General features: G+C 41.3%; 3 protein-coding genes across 3 annotated transcripts; all 3 read right to left on the bottom strand.

Moving 5' to 3' along the window:
• hoxa10b (homeobox A10b) lies at positions 1-2,413 on the bottom strand. Its single transcript, XM_023403096.2, has 2 exons — positions 1,345-2,413; positions 1-328 (listed from the first exon to the last, which is right to left on the bottom strand). The coding sequence occupies exons 1-2, from the start codon at positions 2,120-2,122 to the stop codon at positions 54-56; spliced, it is 1,053 nt and encodes a 350-aa protein (XP_023258864.1). The 5' UTR covers positions 2,123-2,413; the 3' UTR covers positions 1-53.
• Positions 2,414-6,047: 3,634 nt separating this feature from the next.
• hoxa11b (homeobox A11b) lies at positions 6,048-8,587 on the bottom strand. Its single transcript, XM_023403164.2, has 2 exons — positions 7,861-8,587; positions 6,048-6,865 (listed from the first exon to the last, which is right to left on the bottom strand). The coding sequence occupies exons 1-2, from the start codon at positions 8,468-8,470 to the stop codon at positions 6,633-6,635; spliced, it is 843 nt and encodes a 280-aa protein (XP_023258932.1). The 5' UTR covers positions 8,471-8,587; the 3' UTR covers positions 6,048-6,632.
• Positions 8,588-14,604: 6,017 nt separating this feature from the next.
• On the bottom strand, positions 14,605-16,716 carry hoxa13b (homeobox A13b). The gene is made up of 2 exons (XM_023403095.2): positions 16,026-16,716; positions 14,605-15,771 (listed from the first exon to the last, which is right to left on the bottom strand). The coding sequence occupies exons 1-2, from the start codon at positions 16,657-16,659 to the stop codon at positions 15,533-15,535; spliced, it is 873 nt and encodes a 290-aa protein (XP_023258863.1). The 5' UTR covers positions 16,660-16,716; the 3' UTR covers positions 14,605-15,532.
• Between the last annotated feature and the right edge of the window lie 678 nt (positions 16,717-17,394).

Genomic DNA, 17,394 nt, shown 5'->3' with positions numbered 1-17,394 from the left:
TGCACAGGCGCCCTTGCCATGGATGGAGGAGGGCGCCAGAGACGCAGACAGTCTCATGAGAAACTGAAGTTGGTGGATAGCTCTCGGATCCTATTCTCCCGGCTCATTTTTTTCAGTTTCATCCTCCTGTTTTGGAACCAGATTTTGACTTGCCTGTCAGTGAGGTGCACACTGCGGCTGATCTCCAGACGACGCTCTCTAGTCAAGTACATGTTGAAGAGAAACTCCTTCTCCAGCTCCAGAGTCTGGTGCTTGGTGTAGGGGCAGCGCTTCTTTCGGCCACTCTTAGCTGTGAGCCAATTAGCCGTACTTTCCATTTTTCCATCTCCTACAATGAGAGCGAGACATTACATATTAGAGGTATCAGGCAACAGGTGGGACAAATCAATTACACCTGGAGGGGTCATATCTTTTTTTTTTTTTTAAGTAATAACAGAAAAGTAAAATTCAAAATCCAAAATAATCAAAATGTGACTTCGTGCGGTTGGTAAAAGACTGGTCTCAAACCACTGACTGTGAAGCTATGGGCTATATGTTAGGTGGATAAATTGTAACACACAACCACATAGTACAAATCCATATAACGACAGATTTCTTTGTTCTGTTTGATTTCTACCACGGTTTTACGCACAACCAGAAATCTCCCTGGATACATATATGCATCGATGTAATTAAGCTTTTACCAGACACTGCTATTTGCTACTGTTAAACAGCCTTAACCCCAGCAGCCTTTAGCCAACTGCACCTTTATTAAGACATAAAACATAGCCTGCCTCTGCTGAAAATACAGCAAAGGCCTTTGATGAGAGGACAAGAAGAAATGAGAGTCTTGGACAGGACACATGGACTACACTGGGTTGGCCTTGTTGTTGCTTTAAATGAAATGATAATGAAACCCTGATAACAGCCTATTAAAAACACAAGGAGAATTTGTGTGCGTTACACTTTAAAAACGTCATACTGTTAAAATAAATCAATCAGGGCTGTATAAATAGCGCTGCATTATAGCACAGCCATAGCAGCCACATGAAATCTAAAAAACAGAGCTACTAAAACACAATAGCTCTGATCCTCGGCTCTGATTGGTTAAGTCACGTTCAATTTCACCTCATGCCCGACAAACCTGTAAATACCCGATTAACACAGACCTGTGAGTGGCTGGCTATTGACCTAAATATGAATCCTGTGATAGAAAACCAGCTCATACTTATGCATTCCTTTGTGGTTAGAAAGCATTGGGGTTTTTTTTGGTTTGTTTTTTTTAATTGACGCTTAAAAATGACATGTGCATGCCCTTTAAGCCGTGTCTGCTATTTGTTTTTACAATCTATGTCGACTCTTCACCTTTGACGGGCTTTTCTGGACATTCCGCTGCACTGCACGTCTCAGCGGGCTCGGGGGAGGATGAGCTTTCCGAGGAGAGGCGGCTGTCCTCCTCTCTGGCCGGGGCGCAGGGCGCAGGGAGAGGCGCCTCCTCGTGGCTCTCCCTCCGCTCGGGCTCCGCAGAGGCAGCCGGCGGCTGGGAGGACTGGCTGTCCAAGCGGGCAGGTCGCTGCAGGGTAAAGTGATTCATATTTGGCTGGACATCATGGTAAAGCCTGGAGGTTGTGTATGTCTGAGACAGGCGGAAGTAGCCGGGGACTGGCACGGTGCTGCCGGTCACCGGGCATGATGCGGTGGAGTAGGAAATGTCATCTACTGTCGCTCCTTTAGGACATTTGTCAGACTCATAAAGGCAATATGCGCCCTCCTCCTTTATACTCGGCGAGAAGGAACACTGAGCCATGTGCTGGCCGCTGGGCTGATCCACCCGGCAGGATCTCGACGTTTCCAGCCACGTTTCCATTCCTTGAACATACGGAGCAGAAGAAGGGATCACGCTCTGGGTGCTTGGCTCGTTGCGCTTACCGATCCCCGGGAAACAAGAGCCACCGGAGAGTCCATATGAATATTCCGGCGCCGGTGGCAAATACACGCCGTTACTCTGGTAATATGAACCACTGTCGGTTCTCACGTTGATTAAGGAGTCCACGAAAAACGAATTTCCAGCTTGGTTGTTGGGGCATGTCATCGTTGTGGTATAATTTGACGGAGGATGAAGATAGCCCTTTCTGGCTGACATTTCTTGTGCAAAACATTGCTGAATAATTACTGATACTCACGCTTCTCACTGTAGCCTGCAGCCAATTAAAACACCAGGCGACTACAGACTCCTCCCAGTCCGACCAGGCAGCTCCACTGTGTCATATATTTTGTTTTAGGCTAAGTAAAGAGAAAAACTGTGGGGGGAAAATGGTGCATCAGAGGGGTTTAAGTAAAATCTTTAAATCTCTGAATCTCGGATTGTGAGCCTCCATGACCACCTATGAGCCTGGAGCTGCCTATGTAAATTTAACATCAACCCCTATCTGACAACTCAGTTGTTGAAAGCTGTCCCTAACAATTATGTACAATGCATAGCTTTATGGCCACTTTTACAGCACTGTAAAAATGAAGGGATCTAGAGGTGGCTCAGAGAAGCTCGGGGTGCATCAAAGATCCAAAAGGTCGAGGGACTCTCAGCCCTTCTTGTGCTGCTCTGATGATTATTATTAGGCTTTTTTTCTTTTTCTTTTTTTTTTAAACTCCTCGTGGACAGTCCAGTAGCTGTGAACACACAGTCTCATCTTGCCACATTGCTGGTCAGACCAGTGCAAAGTCACTTCCCTTCCAGCCAATATGATTGTGCTGTGAATTCTGCGGGTGCAAATGCCATGAACTGCGTCCAGTCACCTCTTACTGCAAAGCCTGTGTGTTGAGGCACAGTGAAGTAAGCGCCACAGCTGAACAGAACAATGCCCTGGAGCTACATTTCTCTTAATGATCACCAAATACTGACAGGACTGCAAAAAATGTAGTTCGCTACAGAATAGATTATATTACAACTTGTTAATCTTGCTTTTATCACTTTATAGAACCACTGGGAATTTGTAAGAGTTTCTCCACGTATTTACTCAATATGCACGCGCGCACACCCCCACATACACACGCACACACACACACACCCCCACATACACACACACACACACACACACACACACACACACACACACGTATTCCAAGGCTTATACACACGTAATCCTCATTGTTTAAAATTCTATTTTAAATTAAATATCAAATCAACACCTCCTACCATCCACTGTACGCACGGATAAAATGCTCCACGTGCATGTTTAAGTTGTTTTATTTTTGATTAAAGAGCTTCACTGTCTGTCTCTTTATAGACTTGATCCTTTGTATAACATTTTTGAGACAACAGGCCTGCACGTCTCAGCTGGAGGTAATGGCAAAAAATGATAAGAACTAGTAAACGTGATTCAGCCATAAAAACAAAACAAAAATAAATCAAATCAATCAAACTTGCTTTCCTAGTATGTTCAAAACTTACAAAATCTGTGACCTAACGTCATGTGATGCCATTTAGTTTTAATTTTAAATGAACAATCCTGACAAGGACCATTTGGTGATACAAGTTCCTCGTGCAAGTTAATAAAAAAAAGTGATATTTGGTTTTCATCATATCAATAAACAGCTAGTAAGCAAAACATGTTTGCCTGGACTACTTCAATATTTTAAATATAAAAAAAAAAAAAACACACACACCAACTCATGCCTCCTTAAAAGGCCGTCAGTGGGTCAGGGGGTTTATAACACAGGTCTACAGATTTAGGTCAGCCTATAATGTCTCCAAAGATAGGTTTACCCTGAAATACAACATCGGCTAACTCCATTTTCCTATGAGTCTGGAGCCAATAAGTCTAGAAATCAGAGCTACAGTTTATGTAGCCTACAGCCATTTTTATGGCGTCAAACGTCCAGCAGTCTGGCTGCAATGAATGATAATATTCATTAACCCTATTGGATTGTCTCCTGTGATGTTTCTGTGTGCGCAGTGGGTGACCTGTTCTTCTTTTATTATTCCCATAAAACTTTTTTTTTTTTTTTAATTCATACAATTATTTTTTTTTTTTTTTTTTAGAAACGTTAGAAAAATTAATAGAAAATCCCAGACTAACTGTTCTGTGTCAAAATGTCTCGCACAATGAAACGCACACGCACATACATGAATGCAACGAGCTGCAGCAAAAATATTCACGTGAACCGTTTAAATGAGATAATTCAAAGTTTCTACAATGTCCACATAACATGTAAAGGACATAAATCCAACTTAATGTTTCTAAAATGACGTGGAAGTTACATTTTAAACTGTATAGGGATTATAAAAGTTAGTGAGCCACAGCATGCCTGGGATATAGGCCCTTGTGATCTTATATCTTCGTGTACATTAGTCACTCCAGGCCCATAACTTTTGTAGAACTGCAACCTGAGAACCTGCATTAGATTTGATGTTCAGAGACAAACAGCTTTTCTTGCACTATTTACTTCCAGCTATTTTTTTTTTTTTTTTTTACATTAATGCTTCCATTACATCATAACATCTCAAACAGCGTCTACACCTCAGTGCCTCTCAGATGGAGATGAACTGGGACAACGTAGGAAAATAGACATAAGAACCCACCGCTTGTAGTCATAAAATGCATATGACAATATTTCTGTGCCTACCTTCACAATGAAATCCTGGGATGGTGACATATTTTAAAGCAGTTGAGACAAACTTCTTTCATATCTCAATTCACGGCAATGACATTGATCTGAGGAGCGCCACCCAGTGGGCGAAGGACAGGCAGGCCTATGCGCTGCAACGCAACACAAACACAAGAAGATTCCTACCACGGTAAGATGCTGAAACAAATGACGCCGGAAAGGTCCGTGAACACAAGCTTTCAATGCTCCCAGCCGTTGTTTTTCAGCCCCTTAGTCACAGTTAATAACCTTGGTCTCAGACGCTTTATTGCACTACACTCCAAATGCTCCAGACGAATCCGCGTTTTATGGCCAAGTTACTGGAGCAACTGGGAGGATGTGCAGCAATCAAAGCGGAATTCCTGGGAGCCTCACAGGATGCACAGTATAAGGAAGGCATCAGGGCCCTTATTAGCTTATGGCAGGCCATTTAAGTTGTTTTCAGGGGCCTTGTGGCGGACATAAAACCACCTCAACTAAATTTCTACACATCTTCTTTGGTGCGCGTGGTTCATTTTACCTTCCTTTTCAGGTTAAGATCCACATGACCTAAATTCCTAGCCTGCGTATTTAGAATCAAAAGTCATGTAGCCTATATTCTCTTTGGATTAAACCACTCCAGATAATAAATAATGACCATACATCTAATGATGAGCTGATGAGTGATCTTTGTCAACTCCTCATTTATCCCAGTGCCACTGTCTGAATGGTTTTAGTGGATAAAATGAATGTAATCTTTAGATCTCACAACCACCACTCTGATGGAAGCGTAATAACACAAATAGATTCACAGTCTTTGAAAGGACACGGCCTGTTAGATGTAGATGCATTCAAACAAGTGTCAGGAGTGTGTCAGGAAGCCCTAACAGGCAGGTAAGATAAATAAAAAAATGAAATAAAAAAAATCAACCTTTCCACGTAACCCGGAAATGAATGAACTCTTTGTAATGGATATCAAATAATAACTACAGCGGATCATATTTCCAGCCATGGGGGAAATAAAAAGCATCAGAGCTACATATCATGCATCTGATACGATGCACGTGCTGGCATATAAAAGAAAATATGGGATTATGTTTCATTTGGGGGTTTTGTTCTTTCATCAGTGGTTTGCCCTTTGGATGAAGTTGGGAGATTAATCCAACTTTACGGCCAAGAGCTCAACAAAGCGCCTGTGCTGAGGGTCAAGCGCAGATGTTGAATATCAGACTTAAAATGCGTGAAATCAGTGAATTGGTATCAGATTATAACTCAACTCATTCTCTAACTATGCAACATCAACCAGTCTTTTTTTTTTTTTTTTTTGGAGCAGTCTGATCATCATCGCCATCAGCTGGGGTCTCTGAGTAATTCCATAACACAACAAAACAGTCTCCAGTTAACGGGGTTATATTGTGACAATAAAGTTAAAAGATGAAGAGAAAGAAGGAAACACGAACAGTAGTTTAATGTCAAGATTTCTGGCCACAAGAGTTGCGTGTGCGTGCGTAAATTTGTAAAAATGATTTAAAGGAAGAAAAAAAAAAGATTATTTTTGAAGATACAGTACATGTGCGTGTGTATATTGGCGAAAATAAAGATTCATTTTAAGGAAAAAAAAATAAGATTATTCTGTCTATAGAAATGCAGTTCGGTAATCTGCGTGTGTATTATTGAATAATATAAAATGAATTCATACACTGCTGGTTTTCCTCGTAAGCGCACCAAAAACGCAACCACGTAATTTAAAAAAAAAAAAGAATTTGGAAAATTGTTGTTTGGTCGGGCAAAGAGAATAATATACCTGTGCAATAATAATAATAATAATAATAATAATAATAATAATAATAATAATAATAATAATAGAGTCAACGGTGTTTAATGACAAAATACTGTATAAATAGTCATTCTTTATGAAGTGTGGTACATTAAAAAAAATCATCATCTTGTCCAGGTAATGATGTAGATGTGTATAGATGAGAGGGTGCATGGCTGCGTGCCACTGACAGTCTTTGTTCAGTTTTTTTGTTTTATAGCAGGGGGTTTGTGGTGTAGTACTGTAAACGGTCTCTGTTCAGTTTCTTCTCCTTCATCCTCCTGTTCTGAAACCAGATTTTGACCTGGCGATCTGTCAGATTGAGCATCCGCGAGAGCTGCAAACGCTTCTCTTTGTTGATGTAAACGCTGAAAAAGAATTCCCTCTCCAGTTCCCTGATCTGATACTTTGAATATGGACACCTCTTCTTGCGCGTCCTCTGGCCACCTGGAACACAATAAAGGGCAAAGGTCACCCACGTGAGATATCTTACAGACACATTGCAACAACGTGAAATGAGTGGATTTCTGGCTTTTGGAGCACGGAGCAGAGGTCTATACGTGAGGCTCTGGAGTTCAAGTGTTTCCTTCCTCTCAGGCCTGCAGCAGCACGGGCATTTGTAAACAAAGACTGGACTTGATAGTGGAGCATGTTGGGCATGAGGAGTTGCATGTCGGAAGTTGTGAAAACGTATTGAAATATGTAAAAAAAAAACCAACAAAAAAAACATACTAGCTGCTTTTGAAGAGTGAGGGCGTGGGCCTAACACAAGCAAACACACAGGAGTATCATGTACGTGATATGATGTTATTGTACGCTTTTGCTGCGACTAAAAAAAAAAAAGATGATGTTTTACTGTTTGTGAAGCTTCATGAAAAGCAGTTGTTGGATTAAATCCTCGTAAATCCAGTGAATTCGTAAATATTTATCTTTATACAAGGAGCAAGGAAAGTCTGCTCCAAAGTCAGATTAAAATGCCTCAGCAGCCACTTCAGTCACCGCAGAATAAAACAAATTGTAAATCCAAAAACACACATGTTAAACATAAATATGGCGAGCAGATTCATTCTAAGCACATGGGCACAAATTTTTGGCGATTTATCTAAAATGTTTGGATTGTTATTTTAGTTGTATGTGGAAAAAAAATATATTAAGCATATAAATGAAGTTTAACAGGCTAATTAAACAAGGATATTTAAACTCACAAATGGAGGAAAAAGTGCAGATCTTGTTTGAAATCTTGGAGGACAAGCTTAACACCAAAGTCTTCACGGCCAATTTCAATCCCAAGCACGTGATCTTGTAGTTTATAACATAGTTTTGTTATAGGGTAAATCTGCAGGCCCTCCATAAACCTAACGTGCTTATAAAACAGCATATAAAAAGCTTTAAGAGCAACGCGTTAGATTTCTCTCCTTCTTGCATTAAGCAGATCTACTCACTGCTGCTTTTGCTCTGCTTCTCCTCGCTGTGGCCGGAGGACGACTTGGGGCTGCAGCTCTCCGCCGTGTCCGAGCCCGGGTGAGCCGGGGGAGCGGGGCTTGTTTTGGCTGCGTGTCTGTCCGTGTCTGCGGCTTGTGCTGTCGGCGTTGTGCTGCTCTCTGCGCTCCCTGTATAGGCAGTGTCGAAGAACTGGTCGAAAGCCTGCGGCAGGACGCCGTTCCTGCCAACGCTGCCATAGAAGCCGGGCGTCGGGTTGGAGGAGCCGGAGTGGCTGGCGCCGGAGCCGCCTTTCACCAGGATCTCTCCCCCCCGTGAGGTCGGGCTTGTCCAGCCGTCCCTGTGCATGATGTCTTCAGTGTAGCAGTGCGATAGGCTCCCCCTGCTGTGGTGCCATTTACTGGAAGTATCAATGCCATAGTCTCTGAAAGCCACATCTCTCACGGACGGGACCTGTGGCAGGGCTGAGGACTGGTAGGAGTATGTCATGGGGCAAGAAGACTGGCTTTGGGTTAAATAATGAGGGAGCCCCGAGAAGTCTGCTCCGGAGACGTAGTAAGTGCAGCTCGGTAAATACATATTAGAGCCAGAGATCCGCTCATCAAAATCCATATTCTGCTGTTGGAAACGTCCTATAATAATCCGCGCATAGTTCCTCCGCGGCGCTGCGCTCCAGTCACTTTGAGGCAGACTGCTGGAGCAGAAATCCTTAGACCTACAAGCTGACGTGGGGATCCATCTCTATCCATTCCTGAGGGCCAAAGCCATGTGACCACTGGCACAAAATGACAGATAGCCTACGCCTCAACGTGTAGGCTATATGAGTCAATGAGTTTATAAAGAAGACCTTTGGCTGTATGGGGAAGGAAAAATACTGAGAGGGAATTTTGCATCGACCCAATTTAGGCTGTTTTTAAGGAGCTAAACATCTTAAACACGGGTTCCTCTTTTACCCTTGACTGGTGGGGCTACTTATAGCTGTCTGTAGACTATTGTCGTTAAATTACCATATTACAAGGTAGAAAAGAACCTGAGAATTACATCCAATTTCACGCCAAGATGCGTCACCTGCCAGTTTTTTGAGCTTATAGTTGGTTTGTAAACCTAACCCTCACCTTAACCCTCACCTTAACCTCTGCGTCTGAATGCTTCTAAAGACGAAGATCACATTTTCGACCATGAAGGTCGTGTATGCAAAGGCTATATGCATGTAGGCTATATGCATTCAATGGCAACATTTAGGCTACAACTGAGAATCTCTTATATTTGATATATGACAAGGACATTTGGGCCTGCACCGCACATGCGTCCATTATATTGAAAGCTACTTGTATTGACACAATTTCTATTTGGAATCGTTTTATCATTGAGCCAATGGCAAGTATGGATTCGTGGTCTCCGTGTGTGAATCTAATACAGCTTCTCTGGCTATATATAGACTAATCTAGTCGACAAGTGGCGAAGCAATGCGAGTCATGCTGCACTTTTGCCAGGCATCAGTCCAGTTTGGCACGAGGGAGGACAAAAAGACAATAGCGTGTACAGGCAGGCCTGGTTATTTCTCTTATGGTTGCTATGTATTTGTTTTGGAGCAACACTTTCATGACCATTAAGGCATGTCAGCTCGACTCTGTAGCAAACTGCTCTTTTCTCCCAAAATGATGTCTGAGTCCTCGCTGGCTTTTTCTGCCTGTATTCGTAAAAAGTTAATAAACCTCTATTTTAAAGTATCTGTATGTTTATTTACCACGTGTGCTCGCACTGAACCATCACACCTGGTATGTATTGTTTTCAAAGAGTCATCATGATGCAAGAGGATTCATCTTGTGCAAAAATAAAAAGTAGGGTTAAAACCAAGAAGATGGGCAGAGGCAGCTTGGATGAAGTTCATGTCAGGGTAATCAGCTGATATATACGCAGTCACGACAAAACATGCGTTTCACGTTTAATGTAAACATACAGATGTTGTTTATAGGCTATGAATAATAATTGTATTTGCCGAAAGGAGTGTGTGTGTGTGTGTGTGTGTGGGGGGGGGGGGGGCGGGGACGACACCAGTCTTTACATTGCCTGTTCTCTCTTTGCAACGCCCAATATAAACCGTTGGACACGGGCTATTTCCCACAGTCCAATCCATTTTCATTTGTCATCGCTGCTGAGTAAGTGGGCACATGTGTCACATATCACTAATCCTGTTATGCAGCCAATTTCATGAATTTAGTCCAAATTCACTTTTCATACATCAAAGACTGTGAATTTGTCATCTGCAGGGAAGCATTAGGAGAGTGTGTAGTATTTCATTCTGCCCAGGTGGTTCTGCTGTTTGACTTCTACTGATTGAGCTTCAATCAGCGGTGTGTGTGTGTGTGTGTGTGTGTGTATGGTTGTTTGTGTGTTATAGGCTATTACTGTGTTAGACTGTTATTCATTTGGTGATTCAAATTGTCTAACATAATAAATTTGACAACAAATCATAGTTTCTTATTCTTTGGCGAATTATTCAGCCACTCAGAGGCAGCAGCAGCATTTAGGCCAAGGCTGCAGGAAGTGGCCCAGTTTCTCCCATTAAACCTCTTTCCTCCTATCCGGCCTACAGCAGGGTTTTCAAAACAGGCTGGACACAAAATAAATAAATACAAAGAAAATAAAAAAAGTTACAGGGTGAAACACGAGTCAGTTAATGTGTATTAATCCATTCATCTAAGAGAGACTTTTCAGTAATGATGAGTAACTAACAAAAAGCTGGTAAACCTTGACCTCCAGCCGGTTATAAGGAAAACAAATAGCTAAGCGAAAAACATATTTCATTAACATTTACATTTTTCTTCCCCGCAGATGCCCTTTGGCCTATGTGTGTGAAATTATGAACTTATTCAAATAAAAAATAATCAAAAGAAATGTCTGTTTGACACTGTGAAGGGAAAACGGTTAATTAAACCGAATATGAAAGATTTTCTCTGTGTATTTTATTTTTTTTATTTTATACTATGCTGTGACACCGACATGAAAGTCAAGGTTGGCTGGTCGTTCGTGAGTCGCCTTGAAAAGGTTCAGCTGCAATAATGTTGGGAAGAGGAAATAAAACTGCACTACAAGATCTCTGAAGAATAAATGTATAACATTTATTCAATGTAGCAGAAAATGGAGAAGCTGAACGTCTAAAAATACGTTTAGATGGAGCAGTCTCTTGGCGGCTGGTGTGGCTGTTAGGGCGCAGCTGACGGGGATTTTCAAAATCAAAGCAGTTTTCTTGGTTTCCCTGAATTTTCTGTCGACACTTAAAGCAGGAATGTGGTTCAGTTTAACTGCCTGAAAATCTGTGCGCGCCTCCCGCTTTTCCTGGTTCCTGAGTTCAGTTCAGAAGGGGCCGTTTTCTAATATTTAGCTAAATTATGCCGCTTAAGATTCACAGTTTACTGCAAGGCGCTGTGCATAATACATGGCAGGTATTATAGAACTGAAGCGTTTGAGCAATACTTGAAAAATAGCATTTTGTGTGTGGGCCTTTCGGTCAGAGGCTTAAATTTATTCCAGTGTCTGTGAGCATAACTGGTGCAAAGAAAAAAAAAATCAGATCAAAAAGAGGATTCATTTAGATTTAGTTCATCTTTGAATGAACGGAGTTGTAAATCAGTAAGACAGTGACAGCAGGTTTCAAATGTGAATTTTGGTGTTGAGGAGACTCTGTGTTTACATTTAGATGGAGGGACTGAAGAAAACTGCTGAGGAGGAAACCAAAGAGCTAAATATTTCTACTTTTATGATATTCGTAATGATGTGGAAGTGTTGGTGTGAATAAAGATGAAGGCTCCCGAAAACTGATTTGTCACTCACAAGCTTTTTCAGTGGCTGCAAGGAGTTTATGTTAATGAGAGTTTAGCATGAAAGAAAATACCCGGAAGATAGAATGAGTTAGAATGAGTTAGAAGACCATATGATTTTCAAGCTGAGGTCAAACTTACTCCAGGTTTGCTTGACTGATAATTGACAGTTAGGTAGAGCTATAGGTCCTACACACAGCTGGTTTCTAAAGTAACACACGGGATGAAACCAGTCTACTGTTACACAAGGGTTCACATTATTTCAAGTGAACTAGTGAAATATGAGAAAAGAAGTTCACATGTTTCAATACTGATAATAAAGATGGACGAGTCTGACAGCACCTGGGTGGTCGGGGGCTTCTCGCGATGCAGGACTTAGCTTCAAAACTTTAATAACTTTCTGTGTAATCCCGGTCTATCAGAGAGTGCGCTTTGTTTGTTTGTTTGTTTGTGGATATTGGGATTTGCCTCATGGACATTTTTTGAAGATTTTCGTTCTTGTCTGAAGTTCATTGTACAACGCCAACCCTCCAACACCTACACACACATACATACACACACACACACACACACACACACACACACACACACACACACACACACACAGAAACAAACAGAAACATGAGGGATAGAAAATGTCCTGCATGCGTTACACACTGAAGAATTCATATAGAGATAGAAATCAGTTTTTAATTTGACTGTTTCTTGAATTAAGCTTTATTTTTTTTTTCAGACGTCCTATTTCTTTGTTACTGTGTACATTTATTGGCTCCAGTTTGCTCCTTGAAAGTTTAAATTCTAATCAGCGCATAGACTAAATTCACTTACTGGCTATTACTATTGTTTGAGCGGTTTCTGTGCTTGTTATCATTATCATACTTATGTTACAGACTCACAGGATGGCACGCTTCTGTCCTGCAGCATACGGGGCATTCTGGAGTCAGATGCATTAACTTGTGCAGCTGTTAGGGGGAGCAACGACACAGAACAACAGGGGGGGGGGCACATCTGCACAGGATCCACAGAGGAAGGTTTCTGACTCCCATCTCAACAAGGCAGAAGAACATTTACACCAACAACACTGCCACAAAGTGGATCAGTTATAACATCTGCCCAAATGCTTTGGAAACCATTTCAACTTTCTTCGAATTAGAAACAAATGTTAAAAGGCGAATCTATCCAATCTATCAGGAGCCTGGCTTCATTAAGTGCTCTTGAGCAACGATAAACTTGTCTGCTATTGTTAGTTAAATCGCCCTACTTGTACATATGAGGCTGAGCTGAGAGGGTGATACTCACCAGAGGGTGCTGCCTCGTTTACTGGAACAAATGCTCCTTTTTTATGGCAAACTAATGCTTCAAATCCAACCGGACAACTGAACTATAGTAACCTGCCGGGCACGGCTTGGCACGAGTAGCTGGACAGTTTAGAGGTCAGAACAATGTCCTGGTTCTAGTATTTAATATTTATATTTCATAGAAATCAGTTGTGAATGAAGCCTGTGGCCTGCACACTGATACTGTAGTTGATAAATTGATCTTGTAAATGTCACGAGATCATGTGGATCATGTTAACACTATAATCCCATTACACAGTATTTCTCTGTAGGTAACAGGCCGAATATCAGAACTACAGAAAAGATTTGTGCGTAATAGTCCAGGAGTTGGTCGGACGGCGGGATAACATGGCGGAATGAGATGAGTCTTTTCATAGGCTACCTAATGTTCCTGATTGATCCAGATTCATACGTTTTTTGTTTGTTTTGTTTTAATTTTTTTGTTGTTATCAGTTTTAAGTTTTTGTTCCAAACCGAAACGGACACAACCACCATTTGTTCTTGAACGCAAAATGAGGAAACATTCCTCTTCATGACGGACAGTTCATAAAGAGGGTACATTTATATTAAAAAACAGCACCTCGTAGCCTATTTTTGATTTCTGATTGTGAGTATTAATAGATAAATAGGCGCATGGATTGTGAATAATGTTTTTCCATTTTTGAACAGGCATTTAAGAAACGAAATTTTAAATTGCACTCAAAAAACAAAAATAAATAAATAAATGTAGCTCCAAGAATATTGTTTGTTGGCGCAGTCCCACTCCATCAGTCCCACGTTGCTTTGGCATTTCAAATGCATTTAAAGAAATGATGCGCTGATGAAACATGAATGAAAAGCGAATGATTCAATCCATCTTTTCCCACTCTCATTTTTAACAAATCAGTCAAACTGATCTTTGTACTAAAAGTAAAATTAGCTCAAACACCATTGACCAAAATATATCACTTAATATGAATACATTTCATATAAAAGGCCAATGATTATAATAATAATAATTATATAGTCGTTATCATGGCTTTTTCGTTGTCAAGACTTGGAAAAGGTTTCATTTATTATATTTATCAAATGCGTGATTACTCTAATATTCCTATAATTTTTCTATAGTTGTACAATATAATATATAGGCCTTAGTTTCCTATAGAATTTATACAATACTATATAATATAAATACTGTCGTTAAGTTTTTGAGTTCTTTCCTTAATTGCCAAAGTTGATACGATACATTTTTATTAATAACAGGTAAGGTTATTAGGTATGAAGTAACAGTTAGCCTATTTCTCACACGCGCACGCGCACGCAATGCTTCTGTGAAGGTAGAGACACACAGATGATGGACAGACAGAAGCTGTGCTGACAGGGCTTCACCACTAGATGGCGACATAAACTGTTACTGGTTGAGGCTCTGAGCTCTGTGCTGCAGGCCTGTTGGCCTGTTACACCGTCCTCTGTTTAGGGAATATACTGTAACCATTTGTAGATGATATTGTTTTACCGCGAGAAGGATCGGTAAAGCCTACTCATAAACGATCAAGCACCCGTGTTCAATTTGGAGTAAAACAGATGAATGAAAATGACAACATCACAATGCGTCTCTCAAACATTTATTGTCAAAAAACTTCGGCTATTGCAGTCAAAAAAGGGAGAATAGATAGTTGCAGTCAGATAGTATTTACATGTTTAAATACGCCCACGGTTTCAGTACTTTTCCTGACTGACAGGCAGAAGTTGCATAGGTCCGCCTGTCGACAGGCGAGTTATTCTGAGCGGAAACCCTGTGTCTGGAAGAAAAGACAAAGTGTTGAAATGCTCAGACTGCCTCACGTTTAATAAGGTTTCATCAGATACTGGCTGATTAACAGATCAACTGAACAGATGAGATGAAGTGACTGAATTTCTAAAGCTGTAGCCTATAGTGTGAATTATTTTGTTCTAAATCTTCAAGTGGTGAAATACAGTTTATGTAAAGAATTTAATTATGTAAACACCAAAAAAAAAAAGTGCTGGAGGAGAGATGTGTTTCTTTTCTCTTTAGTGTGAATGAACTCGGAAAATATAATTTTCCAGATTCATTATCGGTTATTTCATTATGAGCCAATATGTTTGGCTTTGCGGGTTTTGCATTGTCCTGACCACAGACTGAAGGTGACAGTTTCGCCACTGTCTGAAGAGGGAAAGCTGGAGCTGAAGCGAGAGGCTTCAGCTTGAACTTCTTGTGTTGATTAAGTGGAATTAAAAGCGCTGGAGAGTCTTATCATTTGGTGGATATTTCAAGGAGATCATACATCCCTCGCAGAATTGCCTTGGTCAACATGTTGCAAGCCATTTCCGATCTTCTGTCAACAGGCCGCATCGCCTGGTTCCAATTAAAATGTGAGGAAGGAAATGTGCAGGTCAAAACACAGCCGCGCTGGCGACAAAGAACCCGTTCATAATGTAATAAATTATAGCACAGTTTTTTGGATGAAAGCGCATCCATGTCCACCTCTCGCCTCCACATTTCAGTATCTCCAGAGCTAACTGGAGCTCTTGAATTTATTAACGATCTTCTTCTCCTTCACGCGCCTGTTCTGAAACCAGATTGTCACTTGTCTCTCTGTCAGGTTCGTCTGCGCGGATATCCTTCTCCTTTTGTCCTTGGTGATGAATTTATTGGTGGCGTACTCTCTCTCTAGTTCTTTGAGCTGCACCTTGGTGTATGGCACACGCTTCTTTCGCCCACGGCGGATAGAGCTATCTCCACCAGATATAGAGTCTGTGGAGGAGGGAAAAAAAAATGCAGTGTCACATTTTGATCTGCTCCATTGCGTCAGAATTTTTTTTTTTTTTGCAAAAATTAAATCGTTTTTTGTTTTTTTTAAAATTGTTCTATTCTTTTTGGTGAATTATGCAGTGAAAAATATCTATTTTTTCATAAGACATTACATGCACATATTTTTTTACAAGTTTAATTCCACATTCCCATGAACAATGCATATTTCTGTGCTAATAAAACAATAAAATAAATACCTTGTAACGAGGATTTCCACAGAGGATTTGACTGGGGCTGCTCCTTGCTGCAGTAAACTTGACCACTCCAGCCATTGGTGATGGCCCATGGCTGGTAGGGCTCCATGGGCAGCAGGGGCTCATGTCTTGGCTCAGCTGGAGCACTGAGCGCAGGTACGACAGGGACATCCAAGTAGCTGGGTTGGTAGGGACCCGATGAATAACCCTGATAAAAAGCAAATTCTTTCGCCCTGGTCGAGAACTCCTCTCCGGACACCGATGAGTCCATGTATTTATCGCCATAGCCAGAGGGCTGAGCGCAAGCCTTGACGCTGCCGTGAGACATCCGACATGGGTAATAACTGCTGCCAAAATATCCATAGGGCAAAGATGCATTGGGTGAGCTCTGAGTGGCAGAACAGGGGCTACATTGTTTGCCAGGCTCCCCCATGCCAGAGACTGGCACCTCACTCGCAGTGTAGGTGGTGCTGGGAGCCAGCGAGGTTGGATGCGCTAACAAATTCCTGCACTGGTTTGCAGCAAAATTACCTCCAGTGAACCCTTCCATGTTCTTGCTTCTTTCATCCAAGCCGTTGTCGTAGAGAAACATCACCGGGTCAATCCAGTGCGAATGGAGGAGTAATGAAGCGGTCATAGCATGCCCTACATCGAGACGACCAACTCTTTTTCAAAATCCCCTCGACTGAACAGAGACAGGGACTCGGGCAGAGTAACGATACCCACACGCCTGAGTACATAAAGATCGCAAGGTTATTGGCCAGGGCCAAGCACGTGATATGCAAAGGAGATGATAAACGTCTAGACATCAGATAATGCAGATCAAACTGTGTGTTTGTGAAGATGTACAGTACATCAGCATATCCATGTTTTTTATGCAAACACGCCCCACAGGCATTTTTTCTCCAATCTCAAGTGATATTGTGAATGTTGAAGAGAGAGAAGCTGGGATGTGAAGACAATCTTCTCTATCAAATAGTGCAAGCAGAGCAGGCTTATATGACGAATTGTGTAATAACATGGCGTGAGAAAAAAAAACGAAGTGATATATGCATTTGTTTGAGCAGAACTGATGCGCAATTACGCGTGCCATTAAAGTTATACGCGCCTTTACTTCAAGGGTAAAGCAAAAAGGATTTAAGATATTTGGATTAAAATGATTTTGGTTTTATAGCTTAAGATTGTAGCTTTTTTTATGCGCTTTCAGTCAAAAGTTCAGGCTTTAACAGAATGTGCCATCGTGTTGTTAAATGGCGGATTTACATACAATAAATACATATCTCTTAGAGATATTCAAAATTCATATTACAGCACCATTAATACATTTACTCATCCTCACATTTGGCAGTGTGACGTGTCAATGTAAACACAA

The sequence above is a fragment of the Seriola lalandi genome, unplaced genomic scaffold (assembly GCF_002814215.2).
Source record: "Seriola lalandi dorsalis isolate HSWRI2012SDOR001 ecotype SW California unplaced genomic scaffold, Sedor1 jcf7180002054062, whole genome shotgun sequence".
In the NCBI taxonomy this organism is placed as follows: Eukaryota; Metazoa; Chordata; class Actinopteri; order Carangiformes; family Carangidae; genus Seriola; species Seriola lalandi.
Note: the sequence above shows the minus strand (reverse complement) of the source record. Positions and strands in the feature narration are given on the sequence as shown.